This window comes from Dermacentor variabilis, chromosome 7 (genome assembly GCF_050947875.1).
Source record: "Dermacentor variabilis isolate Ectoservices chromosome 7, ASM5094787v1, whole genome shotgun sequence".
Classification (NCBI taxonomy): Eukaryota; Metazoa; Arthropoda; class Arachnida; order Ixodida; family Ixodidae; genus Dermacentor; species Dermacentor variabilis.
The window spans coordinates 170,340-190,314 of record NC_134574.1 but is presented as its reverse complement, the minus strand read 5'-3'; the positions used below and the strand labels follow the sequence as shown (position 1 = coordinate 190,314).

Here is a 19,975-nt window from a genome sequence, read left to right as displayed (position 1 = left end):
GATTCTAATGCACTACCAAATACCAATCATCATCCCGCGAGAGAAAGGCGATTAAAGAGAAAAAAATATGTCGAGAAAGCCAAATTCATTTACTGGCCTATCCCCCTTAGTGAATGCGACCCACGACGTCCACAGAGGCTCATCATCATCATGATCATCATCATCATCATCATCATACGGCACTGAACTTCAATGTTCCTCAAAATCTACTCTAATATACTCTCTCGAAGTCTATCGGCTTTGTTTCCCGTGGAATAATTGGTGTCCTTCTAGACTACCTGAAGTTTCTTATCGAAAATTGAGATGGCAGGCATTCCGCCATGTTCCGCCCTAAAATTGTTTTTATGTAAGCCCTTATGCTATTAAAATCAACTGTCAGACAATTGTCCAAGCAGGACAGTAGTTCACGTGAATAACCGTGAATAAACGTGAATAATCCGCCGTAGTTGCTTAGTGGTTATGGTGTTGGGCTGCTAAGCACGAGGTGGAGGCATCAAATCCGGGCCACGGCGGCCATATTTCGACGGGGGCGACATGCGAAAACACCCGTGTAATGCAAAAGGATAGACATTTGGGCGAGTTGGTACGTTAACATGATTAACATGATTTTGGGTTCGCGCTAGAACCCAAAATCATGTTAACACCCGTGTACTTAGATGCAGGTGCATGTTAATGAATCCCAGGGGGTCCAAAATTTCCGGAGTCCCCTACTACGGCGTGCTTCATAATGAGACCGTTTAGTAAAGCAATGAAGGGGGCTAGTTGGTGAACGTTCATGGTTACATTGCGCTTAGTTTTACACTGACGATACTGAATGAAGGACAGGACGTGGACGCTCTTAGTGCAAGCTACCAACTGTTTAGCACTGTTAAAGAACGCGCTTATATACAAAGAGATATGGCGCGGAGGGGGGATGATACAAAAAATGTGACAAGGTGACGACATGTGATCATAGTTTGGGCCAGGCATACATCGTTCACTTGTACGCGTTCGTCCTGGCAAACTCGACCTCAGCGCGATGGACGGAGTGCTTACGCACATCTCTTTTTCTTTAGCTATCGCAAGCGCCTCCCATATTTCTAGCTCCGTTTTCGTTTTGTGATGTGCCAATGACTGTGGTGCTTTCTAGTAGCAGAGAGCATTTGCATTGTTTCAAATGTGCAGCCAAGTTGCTAGGTGCTGTCAGAAGTTGGTACATATATTTGTGCTCCCGTAACCTATAATTTAGACAACGTTCAGCTTGCCCAATGTATACTTTCCCGCAATCTAGTGGGATTTGGTAAACAACTGAAGTACCACATTCCACGTACTTTTTCACGTGCTTAGTCTGACAGACGGTAGCACTAGGATTGCCCTCTTTGGATCCTGCGTAGACCCTCTTGCACACGCCTTTTAGTTTTTGCGGAGCGGAGAAAAGTACTTGAACATCATGGCGTTGGGCTGTCTTTTTTATCCTATGTGACAAGCCATGGTTGTAAGGCAACACCGCGCGATTTTTTAATTTTTCTTTTTCCTGTGTTCTTTGCCTTTTCCTGTTGGTTCTGATTTCGCGCAACAAGTTTTCACATATTTGCACCACCATACTGTTCGGGCAAGAGTCATACCTCAGGATTTCTTATTCTCCTCTAGTTTTGTAGCACCAGCAGATGTGGGAGCCTCTGAGCCTAATGCTTATGTCAAGTTACTGCAGTCGACCTTCGGTAGGAATCTCTTACGTGAATTCTAAACCTTTATGCGCTTTCTTGAACATGCTCATGACAGTTTCTACGCTAAATGGACCTGTTCTACAGTGTCCCGACGCCAGCGGTGGTACAACCTGTAGAAGAAGCCATCGACACGTTGGGCTACACCAAATTTCAGGACGTGTGCGATGCAGAATTTCTAGTTTTCTGAACTTGCTACAACTTTAGCTACGTGGTGCGTTTATCGAATATGGTGACAGTGTGTATGAGCAGAAGGATGGTATCGCTATTGGTTCTGGTATAGCTCCCGTGCTTCCCGACTTATTTTTGAGTGTGGGAGACAGAAAGCTTGTCGCCTTGTTTGAAGAAACTAACATAACTACCTGTTTCAGATATGTTGACGATTATTTGGTGTGCATGAAAGAAAACAAAACCGATTCATTTAGCGTAGAAACTGTCACCAGCATGTTCAAGAAAGCGCATGAAGGTTTAGAATTCACGTGCGAGACTCCTACCGAAGGTCGATTGCAGTACCTTGACATAAGCATTAGGCTCAGAGGCTCCCACATCTGCTTGTGCTACAAAACTAGAGGAGAAAAATAGATCCTGAGGTATGACTCTTGCCATTCTAAAATCATAAAAAGAGGCATCGCCAAGGCTTGCATCAGTCAAGCAGTTGAAAAACCATGGCGCCGTGGTGTGAGGAAGAGCATCGATTTGCAAGTAAGCCGCTTAAAGAGACAGTGGGTACCCGAACAGTATGGTGGTGCAAATATGTGAAAACTTGTTGCCCGAAATCAGAACCAACAGGAAAAGGCAAAGAACACAGGAAAAAGAAAAATTAAAAAATCGCGCGGTGTTGCCTTACAACCATGGCTTGTCACATAGGATAAAAAAGACAGCCCAACGCCATGATGTTCAAGTACTTTTCTCCGCTCCGCAAAAACTAAAAGGCGTGTGCAAGAGGGTCTACGCAGGATCCAAAGAGGGCAATCCTAGTGCTACCGTCTGTCAGACTAAGCACGTGAAAAAGTACGTGGAATGTGGTACTTCAGTTGTTTACCAAATCCCACTAGATTGCAGGAAAGTATACATTGGGCAAGCTGAACGTTGTCTAAATTATAGGTTACGGGAGCACAAATATATGTACCAACTTCTGACAGCACCTAGCAACTTGGCTGCACATTTGAAACAATGCAAATGCTCTCTGCTACTAGAAAGCACCACAGTCATTGGCACATCAAAAACGAAAACGGAGCTAGAAATATGGGAGGCGCTTGCGATAGCTAAAGAAAAAGAGATGTGCGTAAGCACTCCGTCCATCGCGCTTATCGAAGCTGAGGTCGAGTTTGCCAGGACGAACGCGTACAAGTGAACGATGTATGCCTGGCCCAAACTACGATCACATGTCGTCACATTTTTTATATCTTTCCCCCTCCGCGCCATATCTCCTTGTATATAAGCGCGTTCTTTACCAGTGTTAAACAGTTGGTAGTTTGCGCTAAGTGCGTCCACGTCCTGTCCTTCATTCAATATCGTCAGTGTAAAACTAAGCGCAATGTAACCATGAATGAGACCGTGGTTTTGGAACGTAAAGCCTCATTTTTTCAGTTCACATGAATACACGGGGACACGCGTAAGACGAAAAGGACAGCACAGATGCGGGTCATGAGCTGGAGCGCTCGTATTGTGGCAGATGATAAAACCTAATGAAAAAAAAAATTACCAGTTGGAAGACGTGCAGCGCTTCCAGTAGGTTTTGTTATCCACGTCAGGCTAGTGCGTGCCTGGCTTCTCGCACTTTTGCACCCATGAAAAACATGTCTTACGTGGAAGTAACCTGCGTAGCGCAGCTTTTGCACACGAATCGGACCAAATCAGAAACCACATGTGTTGACCGCCAACTGGCTCGCCCACCTCGAAACACAATGAAAACAAGGTAACAAACGCGATAATAATTGGCCATAGACCACAAGTACGCAGAGCGCGACTATAGGATGGAAACAAGTAAGCCAATCAGCGGAGTAAGCGCTAGATTTTCGTTTGTGTTGTACCGCCCGCAAATATATTTGCCTAAATATCAAGTTGTGCAAACCTAGTACAACTAAACTGCCAAGTCATGCCAGCGTTTGTTTATTCACTTTACCCTCCAGCTCATAGAGCTTTACAGCGGCGAGCGGAGTACAGAAGTATATAAAAACCAAGCACGAGAAAGATAAATGCTCTTACATGCACAGGCACGTATGAGCCTGCAATTTTCAAGGCTCACACAAATAAAAGAAATGAAACGCGATGCGAAGTACGATCTACAAACAATAAAACTAGCATTCACATTATTCATTGCCAAAGTAACAGCGCATCGAGGGGAAAAACAAGCTACGGGCTGAAATAGGAACGTGTCTGATGGAAGGTGGTCCCACTCTTTGAACGGGCGCGGTATAAATTTAAGAAAGCCGTTAATGCGACAAATAGTGACGTTTGCCTTATGGCTGTTACCAAAGCGCACCGAACGATAACACGGGGCTCCAACGACCTTAGTTGATGCGCACTGGAGCACAAGCCAGAACACAAAACGGTACGGAGTTCTGCTGTTACGGAGTTGTGTCAACGAACTGACCTTCAAAAACTGGCTGATGGTATATGTTGTCAGAATGTGTAAGACGAAATGCTTTGCGGCGTGTTTTAAGTGACTGCAAGGAAAGAGACTTCGATTCGAAATCGATTCGACAGAGATTCATAGATTTCGGAGGCACTGTTGGTGCGATTATAATTATTCAAAATAAAACGCGCTGCTTTAATCTGTACCATTTCTAGGAATGATGTCCAGTGCGATTAAAAAGGATCTTATGTCGAGCATGCATATTCTTAATTTTTGGTGCACCAGTGCTTTAAACATTGTTATTTTCGCAGCTATAGGGACTCGACTAATGTTACGCCGGAGGTACGCTACGGAATGGTTGTCTTTGCTAATAACATGGTTATGTGATATTTCCAGCTCAAATAGGGAACCCAATAAATAACTGGGCACCCATCTTTAATATGAAGAACTGGTGTCAGCACTATAGTGTCGAGAACACTATTATGCGTAACAGTCCAAGGAGATTACAATACATCATGATTGATACCTTCAGGAAACGTGCTTTCTGTTTTTTTCATTATGTTGGGCATATTTCGCACAATGCCTTTTTAATTGCTCTTTCCTCTTCCTTGCGAAAATATATTACAATAATTGTTTTATCATTACTCTGTTTTTTGTATTGAACGGCTATAGCGAATTTTCGTACTTTTTGGCGCGCCGTTATTCTAAATATTTCTTGTGTGCTTGCCACAGTGGTTTCATTCTGCACATTCCTGGTCGCCTTCTGTATTTCCGCAAGCAGGCGGCCATTCGCGATTACTGTTGAAGATTGAGCGCGTTCGTATGGGCGTCACTTGCCTACAGACAATCGACACAGAGAAAGCGGAACATTTCCGTGGCGTGCTTGTACCTGTTGGCAAGTGTGCCTTTAAGGCAATAATAGACCATAAAAATGGCTACGCTTATTAAATCAATTTGTCACGCTGGACATTGATGATCAGAAGGAATCTGCAGAATAGTACAAATGACTCCAAGTGCGCACTTTAGGGACACGTTGAAGCGAAAAACGCCAGCTTGTCGTTACCTCTAACGGAATTATGGCACATAATCGCTTTACTATGGCAGTGCTAACCATCACAGCCGGAAATTGAGGTATATGATAGGAACTTAAATACAAGATAAGGACTGGCCGACGCTTGATGGAAAGCAGATCTAGAGATATGTACTACGTTAGGGCGTAGAACGACAACTGTAATATTTTGGTAATAATCGGACGCTGATAGACAGTATTCTAGTTGCGATTAGCAAAAGGCACACATGGAGCTGTGAAGCTTGTGAAGAGAGAGCTGTTACGTCATGCGAACAAGCTGCACATGCAAGCATTGGTGAGCGTTGACATTCGAATGTGTGTGCCTCTCTGTTCGTTGAGGGAGTGACGTCGTGTTCGCAGTCCAACTTCGCCATGGGGCGGACGCACCACTCGTCGCGGAAGGTGTACATGCTGGACTTCGGCCTGGCTCGCCAGTACGTCACCACCACGGGCGAAGTGCGGCCACCGCGAGCGGCCGCCGGATTCCGAGGAACTGTGCGCTACGCTTCGGTCAACGCCCACAAGAACAAGGCGAGTGGTCACTGGCCGCGCGCATCCCGTGGGCGGCGAACCCGTCGCGGCAAACTGGTGGGCCGTCGTTGGCGGTGGTGCTGGCAAAAAGAAAGCATGACATTTTACATAGAGTGGTAGGGACAAATCAATTATAAATTCCTCGCTTACTGTGACTTTTAAAGCGAAATCATCTGCTACGTCTGCTACAGCCAAACACTATTGTCTATAGAGAACATGCATATTTAGCCCTCCGTCGCCAATGGTGCATGATAGGGCGATGACAAGGCTCGTGGTTACGCTGTACAATATATCGCGATTCTCGTCCCACGCAATTGGTGCCTCCAAAAAAAGACGGCAGTGTTTCGGTGATCCGGAATGCACAGTGAGTGCACGTAGGTAACCCCAACATAGCGTGCGTGATCTCAAGACTCGGAATTAACAGCAGGTGAAGAGGATACAAAAATGAAAAGGCAAAGCAAGTGCTGACGCACATGTTCATGCCTAACTCTAAGACATGTTCCAGGGTTTGGCCAAGAACATGTGGGTTCTTGACACGGTGAACTGTTTGGCCATTGAATTGTCAGCGTTTTTTGTCGAGGAGTAAAACACCGAGATGTTGTTAGCATCCTGTGGAAGTTCAGTCGCCAAGCATTTACTTTGGTAAGTCCTTGTAATATGCCTGACATGTTCGATAAGAATTGCCTCTTTGCTATTTCATGCGTTTTTTCTAGCATATCATAGTTTGACATATTAAATATTGCAGTGTCCCTGTACAAACCATGCGGCAAATAATGCGGGTGATGGCCGCCTTGGCAGCATTTCACAGCAAGCTTCTGCATCATTGGTCTTGTTTAGGACTGGTTCCTTTGGTAACATAAACATACTTGCCTAGAGTTATTCTGCATTAGTGACGAAACACGATTCAAATGCACTGTAATGCCTTTCTATTGAGCTAACTGACACTGGATTAGTTACGCCCCATGCGTACGCCGCAAGTCACCCATGTAACTGCGTTTTTGTACCATATACAGAAGTAGGGTCTTGATCGCTTTCAAATTGTTACTTTAAGCATCTCACTTTAAGTGCTACAGTCGGGCGAGTATTTACGCTTTCAATAGTACACACTGTAAATCAACGCTCCTGACGCTCATTTAAGTTAACACATATACGTCTTGCTTTATACACTGACACAACAGCACTACTGCAGAACATCAGAAGGTATCATACGAGAAGAATGCAGAAACAGGAGGGCGAGATTAACACAGAAGACCAGACCGAAACGAACAATCGAATTCTCTCAGACCTAATCACAAAGATGACTGTCGACCTTAGTGCTATTAGGAATCTAGCGACGCATCATATTGCCGCTGCCGCCGAAATACGTCGTGGGCTGGCTGTGTGCTCTCGCGCTTCCTCTGGGACACGCAGCGCCTTGTGCGCCCGTGAAATCCCCTCGCTTTTTGCGTGTGGTGCCGCCGGTGCTTGCTCACTCCGAGAATCAGTGCGTCGCTGCCCGCGGCCATTCGCGGCGCGCAAAGCTGCTGCGCTTAAGGAACCCGTGTGACGCGGCTTCTGATCAGGACTAGCCAAATTTTAAAAGATTTTTCAGACAGACAGACAGACAGACAGACAGACAGACAGACAGACAGACAGACAGACAGACAGACGGACGGACGGACGGGCTGACGGACGGACAGACAGACAGACAGACGGACGGACGGACGGATTGACAGACAGACAGACAGACAGACAGACAGACAGACAGACAGACAGACAGACAGACAGACAGACAGACAGACAGACGGACGGACGGACGGACGGACGGACGGACGGACGGACGGACGGACGGACAGACAGACAGACAGACAGACAGACAGACAGACAGACAGACAGACAGACAGACAGACAGACAGACAGACAGACGGGTGGACGGGCGGACAGACAGACAGACGGGCGGACAGACGGACGGACGGACGGACGGACGGACGGAAAGACAGACAGACAGACAGACAGACAGACAGACAGACAGACAGACAGACAGACAGACAGACGGACGGACGGACGGACGGACGCGGAAGAAGATTAATATTGCTAATCGCATTAAAACAAATAAGCCGCGACGTACAGGCTTCCGGTGAGGACTATGCATATAAGGCTGATGATGCGTTGATTTGATTGTCTTACCTGATGATCTGTGCTTCGTTTCTGCAGGAAATGGGGAGGCACGACGACCTGTGGTCCCTCTTCTACATGCTGGTGGAGTTTGTCAACGGGCAGCTACCCTGGCGGAAGATCAAGGACAAGGAGCAGGTATTATTATTATGTACACGCAATATGGCAAAATCAAGCACCGCACAAGGTCGCTCAATTTATCTCTTTAATCTGTAAGCTAGAAACGTAGAGCCATATCGACACTTTGCGCCTCCTGGTATGATGCAGTCCATAGCAAACACAACACTCTATGGCACCTCGGACAGAGGTTGAGCACCCCTCACAAGAGTTCAAATTTCAGCCTTTTTAGTACTTTGTTCTAGGGCTTAATTAGCGCAGTAACTTGGGGCAAAACGAACAAAAGTATCCACTTCTGGACGGCTTCTTCCCGTTATATCATACGTTACGGCGCTAGGTCCCAGAAGAAGTACCGCAATCTGCAGGGGTGTACGAATCCGGGCGATAGTTCCAGGTACATTCTCCTGACCTCTTTCATCGCCATATTGTCACGTGGTGGTGACGTTGAAGAACACAGTAGCAATACTGTGAATGAAAAAACTAACTTTTATTGGGTAAACCTGTGCCCACAAAAACTGGCTACACTTAAGCAAAGACCACACGTACGCTTGCGGACGCGCGCAAGCTCGCGTTCACGCGCCCACGCATGCGCAGACTGTGCGGCATGGCTCGTACGCGTCGAAACGCGGCCTGATCTCGGGGAACAGCTCCGCTCTGTTATCGAGCGCTTCGGTTGACTCGCGTCGGCGCGCCTAGCTACGCAGCTACGGCGCGAAACGTTCAACTCTCGGTGAAGCAGATTTATATCATGCAAGAAAGTGGTTCTTCTTTCCGTTTTACACTGCTCTAACGGCTATAAAAATATTACAGTTACGTTTACATAAACTGAGGCATCTTGAAACACTGTCGATAACAAAGTACGAAGCGGTGCCTACCAAGGGGTCTGTGAGTGAGCCCAGTGAGCGAGGGTGCGACTGTTTTCACAACAAAGCCGTGCAGGGGCGGAGCCTCGCCTCGATGACGTATCACCATTTTCTTCTTTTTTTCCCCTCTGTTTGGCGGCGCGGTCGGTGCGCGGCGCTTCACTTCGGATCAGCTCACTCCACGTGAGCGAGAAGTTGTCGCGCGTATCGTATTTGCGGCGTGCATTGTTCTGTTTCACACGGAATGCAACGATGAGTGAGCCTCCTAACCGACAGAAGGTGATCGAAAAGTACCTCCAAGGGTTACATCATCATGAAGACGGCTACTCCCATGGCTACCTGAAGTCAGCAATGAGCTTAAGCTTTTTGAGAGGTCCTTGGCTGCGATCAAAGAGAGGTATTCTGTGCGGACATCAAGGGACCTGAACAAGCCGTCTAAATGTAAGTAGTATCGACTGCTTCTTAATGTTTCGCTCTGCGCCTAGATTTATCATGCCGTCGTGGTTGCTCAGTGGCTATGGTGTGGGGCTGCTGAGCACGAGGTTGCGGGATCGAATCCCGGCCCCGGCGGCCGCATTTCGATGGGAGCGAAATGCGAAACACCCGTGTGCTTAGACTTAGGTGCACGTTAAAGAACCCCAGGCGGTCGAAATTTCCGGAGTCCTCCACTACGGCGTGCCTCATAATCAGAAAGTGGTTTTGGCACGTAAAACCCCATAATTAAAAAAAAAAAAGATTTATCATTGTAAAACGCAGTAGTAAATTTAACCAGGGACTCAACCTGGCAGAACGACTTGTTTTCAGTTGCGGTTAGTGCGCAACACTAAACAATTGATTCATCTTGATTCGCCTTTTTGAAGATAGGGTTACATATTGTTCCGTTTACCGGTTCAGAGTTACCCTAGCACCTATTTATTTCGGTTTGAGTGGAGTATTGTTCTGGCTACCGCGACATGACCCGATTTTCAGAAATTCTGATAAACGTAAACATAACTGTTATTTTTCGGTTTTCGGTCATGATTACAACTGCGCACACAAGGTAACCACGAATACAAAAAATGAAAGGTCTGCCCCTGTGCTCTTTACATATTTGCTTTGAATTCAAGACAGTGCTGCGCTTGGGCGTTTGTTTTGTATGCGTCTGTACTTTTTTGAACATTGTAAAAGCAATCGAGCGCAACACAAGACACTATTTGCAGTGGGGCTGCACTCCATGTCGTTGTACGGCCGTGTGTGCTATCCGTAGTCTTGCTAGAAGTGTGAATTTGTCGTCTAGAGCAAGGCATAGGCCTGATGTTGAACTCTGTATATGAGCTGAAGCTGCAGGGTCGAACTTTTTGTCGTAATATATTAAAATCGCAAAGCCCAACCAAACTGTAATATGTTGGCGCTGCTTTTAAGTTGTCACTCTTTAAAACCATACAAAAAGTATGGGTAATTAGTAATAATAGTGATAATTATTATTCTCGTTGAGGAGAGCCAGATTTTCTTGCTAGAGGCAGCGCATCTTAGTTTCTTTGCTGCCATTACATTACACAAACTAAAACTAGATTTGATATTGCCCTGTGCCATGCATAAGTTTAGGCACCTTCATTAAATCGTCTTTATTGTTTATTTTCAGCCAATGTCGTCTTCTCCATGATCCACTCCGGGTGCAGAATCTCTCTATACAATGTACCGTTTGTAGTTGTCAAAGAAACCGTCAAAGTCTGCATATTTGGAACGGAATACAACAAAAAGACTCAAGAGAAAAACAAAGACCAAGTATGCTACATGGTGATGCACTTGCGAACGTTTCAGTCTCATGCAGATATCCAGCAGCGTTCCAAATTTAAAGATTGTGCACAGGCAGTGTAAAGAGGATTTACTTTATGTTACCTTAGGTTAGGTTACTTTAGGTTTACGCCAGAAATAAATATTCTTGATTTCATTTACAGGGTTCAAGCAACACTGACTGGCCGAAGGTGGTGTACGAGAAGAAGCGAATGAACCTCCAAGGCACAAAGAAGAAAGGGTGTGCAGCAACAATGAATTTGAAGTGGATTGAATTGTACCCGGATTTCCAGGTACGTACAAGTAAAAAGGTACAAGTAAAAAACGTTTGCGGGTTATTTTCTCGGCACCTTTATCATGGCATTTACGTCTGCAAGCAGACACGAAACAAGCAGTTTTCAAAAATTATTACATTGTCCTTGCAGTGGCTCGTGAGAAATTTGTAGCTGATGTCAACTATTAATGCTTCTAATTCTGGTGATAGTAGGGAGCTTTAGTAGAGGGATCCGCTAAGGATGCCTTCTCCCCTCTGACAGCCTTGAACACGCGTTGTGCATCGTTATGGTATCGTTATCAGGGCTAAAGAACGGTCTGGTAAAACTCCCTAATGTCGGATTTTCCTGTTGCCCTTGGTGCGCAGTGCAGACAATTTTTTCGTGGAATAAGATGAGGCACATTAGGCTTGGTTGACGTATGCTCAATGAAAGGTTTGTTTCAGCTAGTTAACCAGCTAGCTCAAACAGCAATGATCATTATGGTATAAAACAGCGTGCCAATATGAGGACAAAGTGAAGCCGAGACAGAAGACAACACTGAACTAACAACAGAAAGTTTATTTCCACTATTTTCAGTATATATACGAGTACACCTGGGAAATAGCAAAAAAATACAGTGCGAAAGATAAAAAGAGTACAACACATACAGTCTCGGCATCCACGCCGAGACTTTATGTGTTGTACTCTTTTTACCTTTCGCACTCTGCATATTTTGGTATTTCCCACGTGTATATATAATGGACAAGTGGAAATAAATTTCCAGTTAGTTTAGCGCTGTCTTCTGTCTCGTCTTCACTTTCTTCTCATCTTGTTGGGCTGTTTTAAACCATAAAGTTTGCTCAATATACGTAATAATGCATACTTTTTAGGTGGACCTTCCCCAGCCATGCAGCCAGAGAAAAGAGGGTCGGCTGAAAGCAGACAAGGCCAAGCAGCTGCAGCAGGCGCTTGACGCAGAGCAGCAGACTGTGGCCAAAGAGACGCGGATATACATTAAAATTGCCAACTGCAGTAACCATCGTAACCATTCTTTCGAGGACATGCAAGCTTTCAGCCAAAACATGGACAGAAACATTGCTGAGCGAATTCAAATGTCGGCAAGGCAAGGAAAATATCTGTATCAGATGTGAAAAAGTGCCTGCACTATTACGTGCACGACGTACTTTTTGCAAACAAGGAATAGCCTGATAGCAGCTGCAGGGCCTTTTTCCCAACACATCGTGATATCAGCAACCAGATCCAAGCTGTTCTTAAGAAAGACCGCTTCAGCACAGTTGATCAAGAGCGGTCATCCTTATTGAAAAGATCAGGAGTTAGCAACCCGAATCCTCCATTTTCTATCGCCCGTATGCAGCAAGCAACTGCGTGGGTAGCAACAACTCGAACAACGTGGAAGAGAGCATTGCCAGCGAGTGTGAAGACACGTTGCTGTTCTGCTTCCAGACAAAATTCATGAGAAACATTCTTAAAAAGTATGGAGGCTCAGTAGTTTGCCTTGAAGCAACACACAAGACTAGTGACTATGCCTTACCACTTTTCTTGCTTGTGAAAACACCGTCGGGATACACACCTGCTGGTGTGTTTGTCGTAGTTTGAGACGACCCACTGTATCGCTGATGCTTTAGACGTTTTCAAGCAGTGGTGTGATAACTGGTCCCCACAGTACTGGATGGTAGATTACAGCAAGGCAGAAATAAGTGCCATCAAGCAAGTGTTCCAGGAGAGTCAAATCTCCATCTGTGACTTCCATAGACTACAAGCATGGCAAGGGTGGCTGCGCAGAAAGGAAAACAGCATATCCGATCCGGATGAGGCCCTGAGATTCATGAAAACGCTTAGCCAGTGCTTCAAATCAAGATGAGTTTGACAAGGCATTTGAAGTCCTTGTCGCCTCAGAGTACTGGAAAAATGAAAAATTCCGCAGTTACTTTGAAGCAGTGTGGCTCTCTGTAAAGGAGCGGTGGGTCATGTCTTACAGGCTGGAGCTTTATGTTGTCTTGACCACCAATAACGGCATTGAGGCCCAAAACCTGAAGGCACAGTATGTGAAAAGTGCCAGTGGGAAACGGTCGTTAACATCCCTAATCACAGCTGTCATCCATGGCTACCTTCCCGACAAAGAAGTAAAATTCCATGAGGCAGCAAGGAGGCAGTCATCAGTGCACAGACAGTACAGCGAAAATATTCCTGCATATCTGCACAACCGGCCTCACGGGTTTGTAAACGTATGCTGAGACGGCTCGTTAACGCAGAGCAATACACCCACACAGACATAAAAGAGCTGCCCACTGAAGGCATGTTCTCGGTTCATTCTGAAAGAAGTGATGATGATGTGTACACAGTTGACTTCACCAAGCCATCGTGTACCTGCCCCGACTTTAGAAAGCACAAGTACCCATGCAAACACATTTCTGTTGTTTTTAAGTAGAGCGACAGGTGGCGCTTTTTCTCTCTTCCGCAGAGTTACCTCAGTCGACCGCAAATTACACTTGGAAGCTGTCTAGAATCAGAAACAGGTTCTGAGATTCCCCTTGTCAATGAGCCCAGCCCTTCTAAAGTGTCTTCACAGGCTCTTGGTACAGCAGTATCAGAGCCGGACATTCCCTTTGCCAATGAGCCAAGCTTTTTTCAAGTGCCTTTACACCCTGTGGTTGCAATGATTCCTGGGACAGCAGCCCCCTCAGTCTCGGAGTTGCGCAAATGTATATCCGAGGAACTTGAAATGTGCAGTTCCCTCCTTTACTGCTGCCACGACGTTCAAACACTGTTGGAGGCTAGGGGCTTATTGCAAGTCACCTTCAGTAAGTTGGCTGAATCTGTGCCACAGAGTTCTTGCCTTCATATTCGGGGCTCACCGGCAAAGGGATGCTCGTCTCTGAAGCCTCTTCCAATGAGAAGGCGCCGATAGTGTGCTGTCACTCTGCCATTGATTCTTGATTCTTCACAGGAGCTTTGGCTCGGACTGCTAGGAAAGGATCAGGGGAAAACTTTAGATTGCCACTCAGTGTTTTTTTTAATTTTTTTAAGGAATTGCGAACTCTACAAAGCCCAATTTTTACCATGCATAACTTGCGGTTAAGCAGAGTGTTTGGACATCTGTAAATCTGTGTAAATATTTTTTACAGTGTTTAGAGCTTTTAAGATTAATAGGCTATGTTTTATACTAGACTCCATTATAGTCATGTAATTGCAACATTGGCAACGGCTGTGCATGTGTAGAAATACTGCCTTAAAATGTTTCGTGTAGGCGACTCAATTCATTGATTCTATAAAAATATGTATTTAGGCTTGTGCTTTCAATGTATGTGTATAAAACTGTTTGCAAAGTTGCATCCCTTCTGTATTTCCATGAAAGTGCTTGCTTTTATACTTTCCTTGTAACATTTTCATATAGCAGCTATTGTATATGAAAACATGTTATTACATTTTAGTCTGGTGGGTACTTCAAGAAATATTCAGTTGCGTGCTTGTAATATGCATCGACTGTAAATAAAGCACATTTGAGAGAATGCCTAATGTGCACCAAGAGTTTATTTTGAAAATGTGAAGTATGGTTACCTACACAGTAGAGCAATTTCACCAAGAGTACTTCAACAGTTGAGACTGGTATTAGAGGCTGAGCAAACTGGCCATTTTCGAGGGCAATTATGAGAACTACCCTTTCAGCGAAATGTTTTAGGTATACGTACTGATACTAGTGACTTGAGGGAGCTGTTTCATTATCCAGACTTAAAACATTTTTCAATGGCACCCTATGGGAATGGGGATATAAGAAGGGGTTGCATAAGGAACAGGAATGCACAAGAAAATAGGCAATCGTCTAAACTTATCATTCATCACCTAGTATTTTAAAGTAGTCTCAACATGTACTTTAGTATCGTGGAACTCGAAACAGTCAATGTTGAGCTGTCTAGTTTTTGCCCATCATGTATCCAAAACATGCGACCTGATGTAAGGTGCATCAGTCGTTAGTATGGTGCGTACTACATAGCCGTTACACGGAAAGGGGAAAAGTCTCATGAACCTTCTTTTTTGTGCCTTGGAGGTTCATTCACTTTTTCTCGTACACCTCCTTCGGCCAGTCAGTGGGCAGTGGTGCTTGAATCCTGTAAATAAAATAAAGTATATTTATTTCTGGTGTGTTTACATGCATGTTAAAAGACACACAGGTCAACTGTAACATCATGCGGCTTTGGTAAGTACAAACAACAACAGTGGCATGCTTCCATAGTTCACACCAGGCGTGGAGCCAGGATTTTGTTTGGCTCGCAACTACTGAATGAGGGAGGGGTTGGGGGTGGAGGGAAAAACGTTACAGGTGGGAAAGGTGGTAAAGGACGTCCCAGCAAAACTGAAGATTTCTTGGGGGACTGGGCCACTCCAACCACCGGCTGTGTTCCTGGTACACAGCCATAATGGTCTTTTCCTAAATCTATTCATTTACTAGGAACAACCTGAGGGCCCTGCAAGGGGCAATGTATAAGGGAAAATAAGTTAAAAACAGCTGTCGCGAAGTATCCTCTTTACACTGCTTGCACACAATCTTTGAGTTGGAAGGATGCTGGATATCTGCATGAGACTGAAGTGTTTGCAAGTGCATCCATGTAACATACCTGGTCTTTTTCTCCCTGTGTCTTCTTGTATTCAATTCCGAACTTGCAGATTGACTGTTTCCTTCACAACTCGAAATGGCACATTCCCCAAGAGATTCGACATCCGCAGTAGATTGTGGAGAAGACGACATTGGCTGAAAATAAACAATAAAGACGATTTAATGACGGCGCCTAGTTTTATGCATGGCAGAGGCAATATCGAATCTGGCTTTAGTTTTTGTTTATGGGCAGAAAATAAACTTTAAGATCTGCATGCTTCTGGCTAGAAATTCTGGCTCTCCTCAGCCATAATAATAATTATTATTGATTACCCAGACTTCTTGTGTGGTATTAAGTAACAACTTGCAAGCAGCGCCAAAAAACCAACATGTTACAGTTTGGTTGGGCCTTGAGATTTTATTATAACACGACAAAAAAGCTCGACGCTGACGATTCAGCTTCTCATATACAGAATTCAATATCAGGCCTATGCCTTGTAGCAGGACCACGGATGGCACACACGGCCGTGTCACGACACGGAGTACAGCTATGGTGGCCGTTCTAGCCACCACAGTACAGCCCCACCGAAATTCGTGTCCCGTGTTGCGCACGATTGCTTCCTCAGTATTAAAAAAAAAGCGCGGATGCATACAAAACAAACGCCCAAGCGCAGCTCTGTCTTGAATTCACAGCAAATATGTAAATAGCACAGGGGCAGATCTTTTCATTTTTTTTGTAGTCATGGTTACCTTGCATGCGCGGTTGTAATCATCACTGAAACAGAAAAATAACAGTTCAGTTATTTTTGCATTTATCAGAATTTCTGAAGATCGGGTCACGTCGCGGTAACCAGAACATTACTCCACTCAAACCGAACTAAATCGGCGCTAGGTGAACTCTGAACCGGTAACCAGAACAATATATAACCCGATCTTCAAAAAAGCGAATCAAGATGAATCAATTGTCTTGTGTTGCGCACTAGCCGCAACTGAAAACAAGTCGTTCTGCCAGGTTGAGTCACTGGTTAGAATTACTACTGTGTTTTACAATGATAAATCTACACGCAGAGCGAAACATTAAGAAACAGTCGATACATTCTTACATTTAGACGGCTTGTTCAGGTCTCCTGATGTCCGCACAGCATACCGCTCGTTGACGGCAGCCAAGGACCTCTCAAAAAGCTCATCGTCTGACTTCAGGTAGCCATGGGAAAGAGGCTCGCTCATCGTTGCATTCGGCGCATTCACAAGCGAAACAAAACGCGCGCCGCGAATATGGTACGCGCGCCGACATTTCGCTCACCTGGAGTGAGTTGATCTAACGTCCCTCGATAATTTGAAAGTAGCGACACTCTGTGAACTCTGCCGCCGCCGCGCTACCCCTTCGCCTCCTCCTCGCCCCTTGAGCGTTCCCCCGCGGCAACCAGTTTTGCCCCCATTTTTCTGCACGACGATTGGTCTCCCTGCCGTTGCCCTTGGAAACGCGCGGATGTTGAGTTTTGCTTGTGTTTTTCTTTTTCGTACGCGCCATTTTCCTCCTGAGCACGGCTGGCTCGGCGCTTTAGCTCGGCGTAGCGAACGTTGTACGCTGTGTTTCGTGCTCTATGTGCTAGCGCTTTGCCGGGCTGTTACGCATATAACTGCAGCAAGAACCGTGAAGATGGTTATGCCGTTTTTATGATACCACAAGGAAAGCGCGACGGCTTGCGCAGGACGCAGTGGCTGCGTAACATTGGTCGAAAGAACTGTTCCGATAAAGAACAGCGTTGTTTGCGAGCTGAGGCGTCTTATAGCTCGCTATACCAAAGCATCCCGTAATGCTGTATTTTTTTTTTCATTCTTCCGGCCTGCTCACCAGCGTTTTTGTTGCGGTTGTCCTCAGTATGCTTAATATTCTGGGGCGGCTCCATCACCTCGCACATCGCTAACTGAAGCATAACTGCGAGTCGGCCTAGTTGGAACATATTCATATTTATACTTTTTGTGCGCAAACAAACAGGGACGAAGAATAGGGGCAACACAAGGAAAGCGCTCGTCCTTGTGTTGCCCCTATTCTTCGTCCCTGTTTGTTTGCGCACAAAAAGTATAAATACGCTAACTGTTGTTATTGATTCGGATGTGCAGCATTATAGATTCTGATTTGCGCCCTGAAAAAATTAGTGGCAAGTATACCCGTGGTATTGCAGGTGATGAGCGTTAGCTAGTCAACATTGAGTTCTTTTTTTTAAGTTTTAAGGCGAAAGCCTTAGATCTTTGTTTCAAGGTCGCGTTGTAAACTGGAAGTATCACGTGAGCCAAGGAAGGCCAGAGGGGACCCAAAGCATGTCCACCCCTGTATTAGAGAATGATTACCTAAGCTAATTAATGAATCATTAGTTGTTGACATAGGGTAAATTAGGGAGGATTAAGGTTGATTAGAGTGTATTAAGGAAGATTAAGGTGGATTAGGGTGCATTATGAACGATTAAGATGCATCAATAAAGATTAAGGTGCGTGGAGGAGGATTAAGGCGGTTTATGGTGGATTGAGGTGAAGTATTGATGAAAGGGTATTAAGACTGATTAGGGTGGATTAGGCTCATGAACTAGGATTAGGGAGGATAAAGGTGGATAAAGGAATATTAAGGTCGTATAATGTAGATTAAGGTGAATTAGGGTTGATAAAGGAGGATTAAGACGGATTTGGATGGACTAATAATAATATTATTTGGGGTTTTACGTGCCAAAACCACTTTCTGATTATGAGGCATGCCGTATTGGAGGACTCCGGAAATTTTGACCACCTGGGGTTCTTTAACGTGCACCCAAATCTTAGCACACGGGTGTTTTCGCATTTCGCCCCCATCGAAATGCGGCCGCAGTGGCCGGGATTCGATCCCGCGACCTCGTGCTCAGCAGCCCAACACCATAGGCACTGAGCAACCACGGCGGGTATTGGATGGACTAAGGTAGATTAAGGTGGATTAGGGACCATGGAGCTGGATTAGGTATGATAGAGGCGGATTAGGGTGTATTAAGGTAGATTGGGACCATTAAGCAGGATTTAGTAGGATTAAGGTGCATGAATAAAGATTAAGGAGGATTAAGGCGGATTATGATGGATTAGGGTAGATAAACGAGGATTAAGACCGCAAACGGTAGGCTAAGGTGCATTAGGGGCGATGTAGGTTGATTAGGTTGTATTAGGGTGTATTGGGAGTATTAAAGTAGATGAAGGAGCATTAAGGTGGATTAGGGTGGACTAAGGTGAATTGGGGTTCATTGAGTAGAAAGACTGATTAGTCTACCATAATCCTCCTAATGCACATTCATCGACCTCAATCCTTCTTCATTCACTTTAATCCACCATAATCCACGAAAGTCCTCCTTAATGCACTTTAATCCCCCTTCGTCGACCTTAATCTTCTCTAACCCTCCTTAATGCACTTTAATCCTCCTTAATCAACCGTAATGCTTCCGCATTAACTTTAATCCACCCTAGCCCACCATAATCCTCCTTAATTCACCTTAATCCCTCTTAATCCACCCTTATCCTTCTTCATGCACTTTAATCCACCAAAATCCACTATAATCGTCCTCAATGCACATCAACGCACCTTATCCACCCTAATTAACCTCATCGACCTTAATCCAACCTAGTTCTCCTTTATGCACCTTAATCCACCGTAATCCTCCTTAATACACCCGAATTCATCTTAATCCACATTAATTCTCCTTAATACACCCGAATTCATCTTAATCCAATCACTAATCAATCATTACTTTGCTAATCAGTAATCATCTCTTATACGCGGCTGCACATATTTTGGTTCGCTTCCCGCCTTCCTTCTGTCACGTGATATTCTCTGTACCTCACAACTGGACCTTGAAACAGAGGTCTAAGGCTTTCGCTTAATAAGCCACACACAAAGGGATGTGTCACAAGCAATACTAGATCAGACGCAAGAAGTAAAACATCTGATCATGTGGCAGAAAAATTGTCGGGAGTATAGAACTCGCCTCAAAGCTCCCTTTACATCGGTATACCCCGTTCATACGGCTTCAAGAAAAAAGTAACCTCCTCATAAACGTTGCCTCTAGCATTATCGATGCTGTTATTAGCATTTCTCAAAATTTTCAACCCCACTGGGGCGCGCAACTGGCCCAAAATAACACGCCGCCATAGAATCCTGCGGCCCGTCCGCGGGAGCCCAGGAGGAATAGCGCACCGTGCGCAGCCGGCGGGCGAGGAGAATCGAGGAGGCAAGCGCCGTGAGGAGGAGAGTGTCGCTACTTTCAAATTATCAAGGGGTTTTAAGCTGATCTAAAGCCCCTCAATTTTT

The 19,975-nt window shown here is 45.2% G+C and overlaps 1 protein-coding gene and 1 long non-coding RNA gene across 5 annotated transcripts in view; both read left to right on the top strand.

Moving 5' to 3' along the window:
- Asator (tau-tubulin kinase asator) overlaps positions 1-19,975 on the top strand; it is a 453,953-nt gene that overhangs the window by 381,761 nt on the left and 52,217 nt on the right. For all 4 annotated transcript variants that reach the window (XM_075698148.1, XM_075698147.1, XM_075698146.1 and 1 more), the window contains exons 5-6: positions 5,711-5,881; positions 8,075-8,173. In XM_075698148.1, coding sequence (XP_075554263.1) covers positions 5,711-5,881; positions 8,075-8,173 — 270 coding nt within the window. The remainder of the gene's footprint in view (positions 1-5,710; positions 5,882-8,074; positions 8,174-19,975) is intronic.
- Positions 9,218-15,122, top strand: LOC142588939 (uncharacterized). Its single transcript, XR_012829749.1, has 3 exons — positions 9,218-9,456; positions 10,953-11,081; positions 11,933-15,122. It is a non-coding gene; the product is annotated as an uncharacterized LOC142588939 (long non-coding RNA).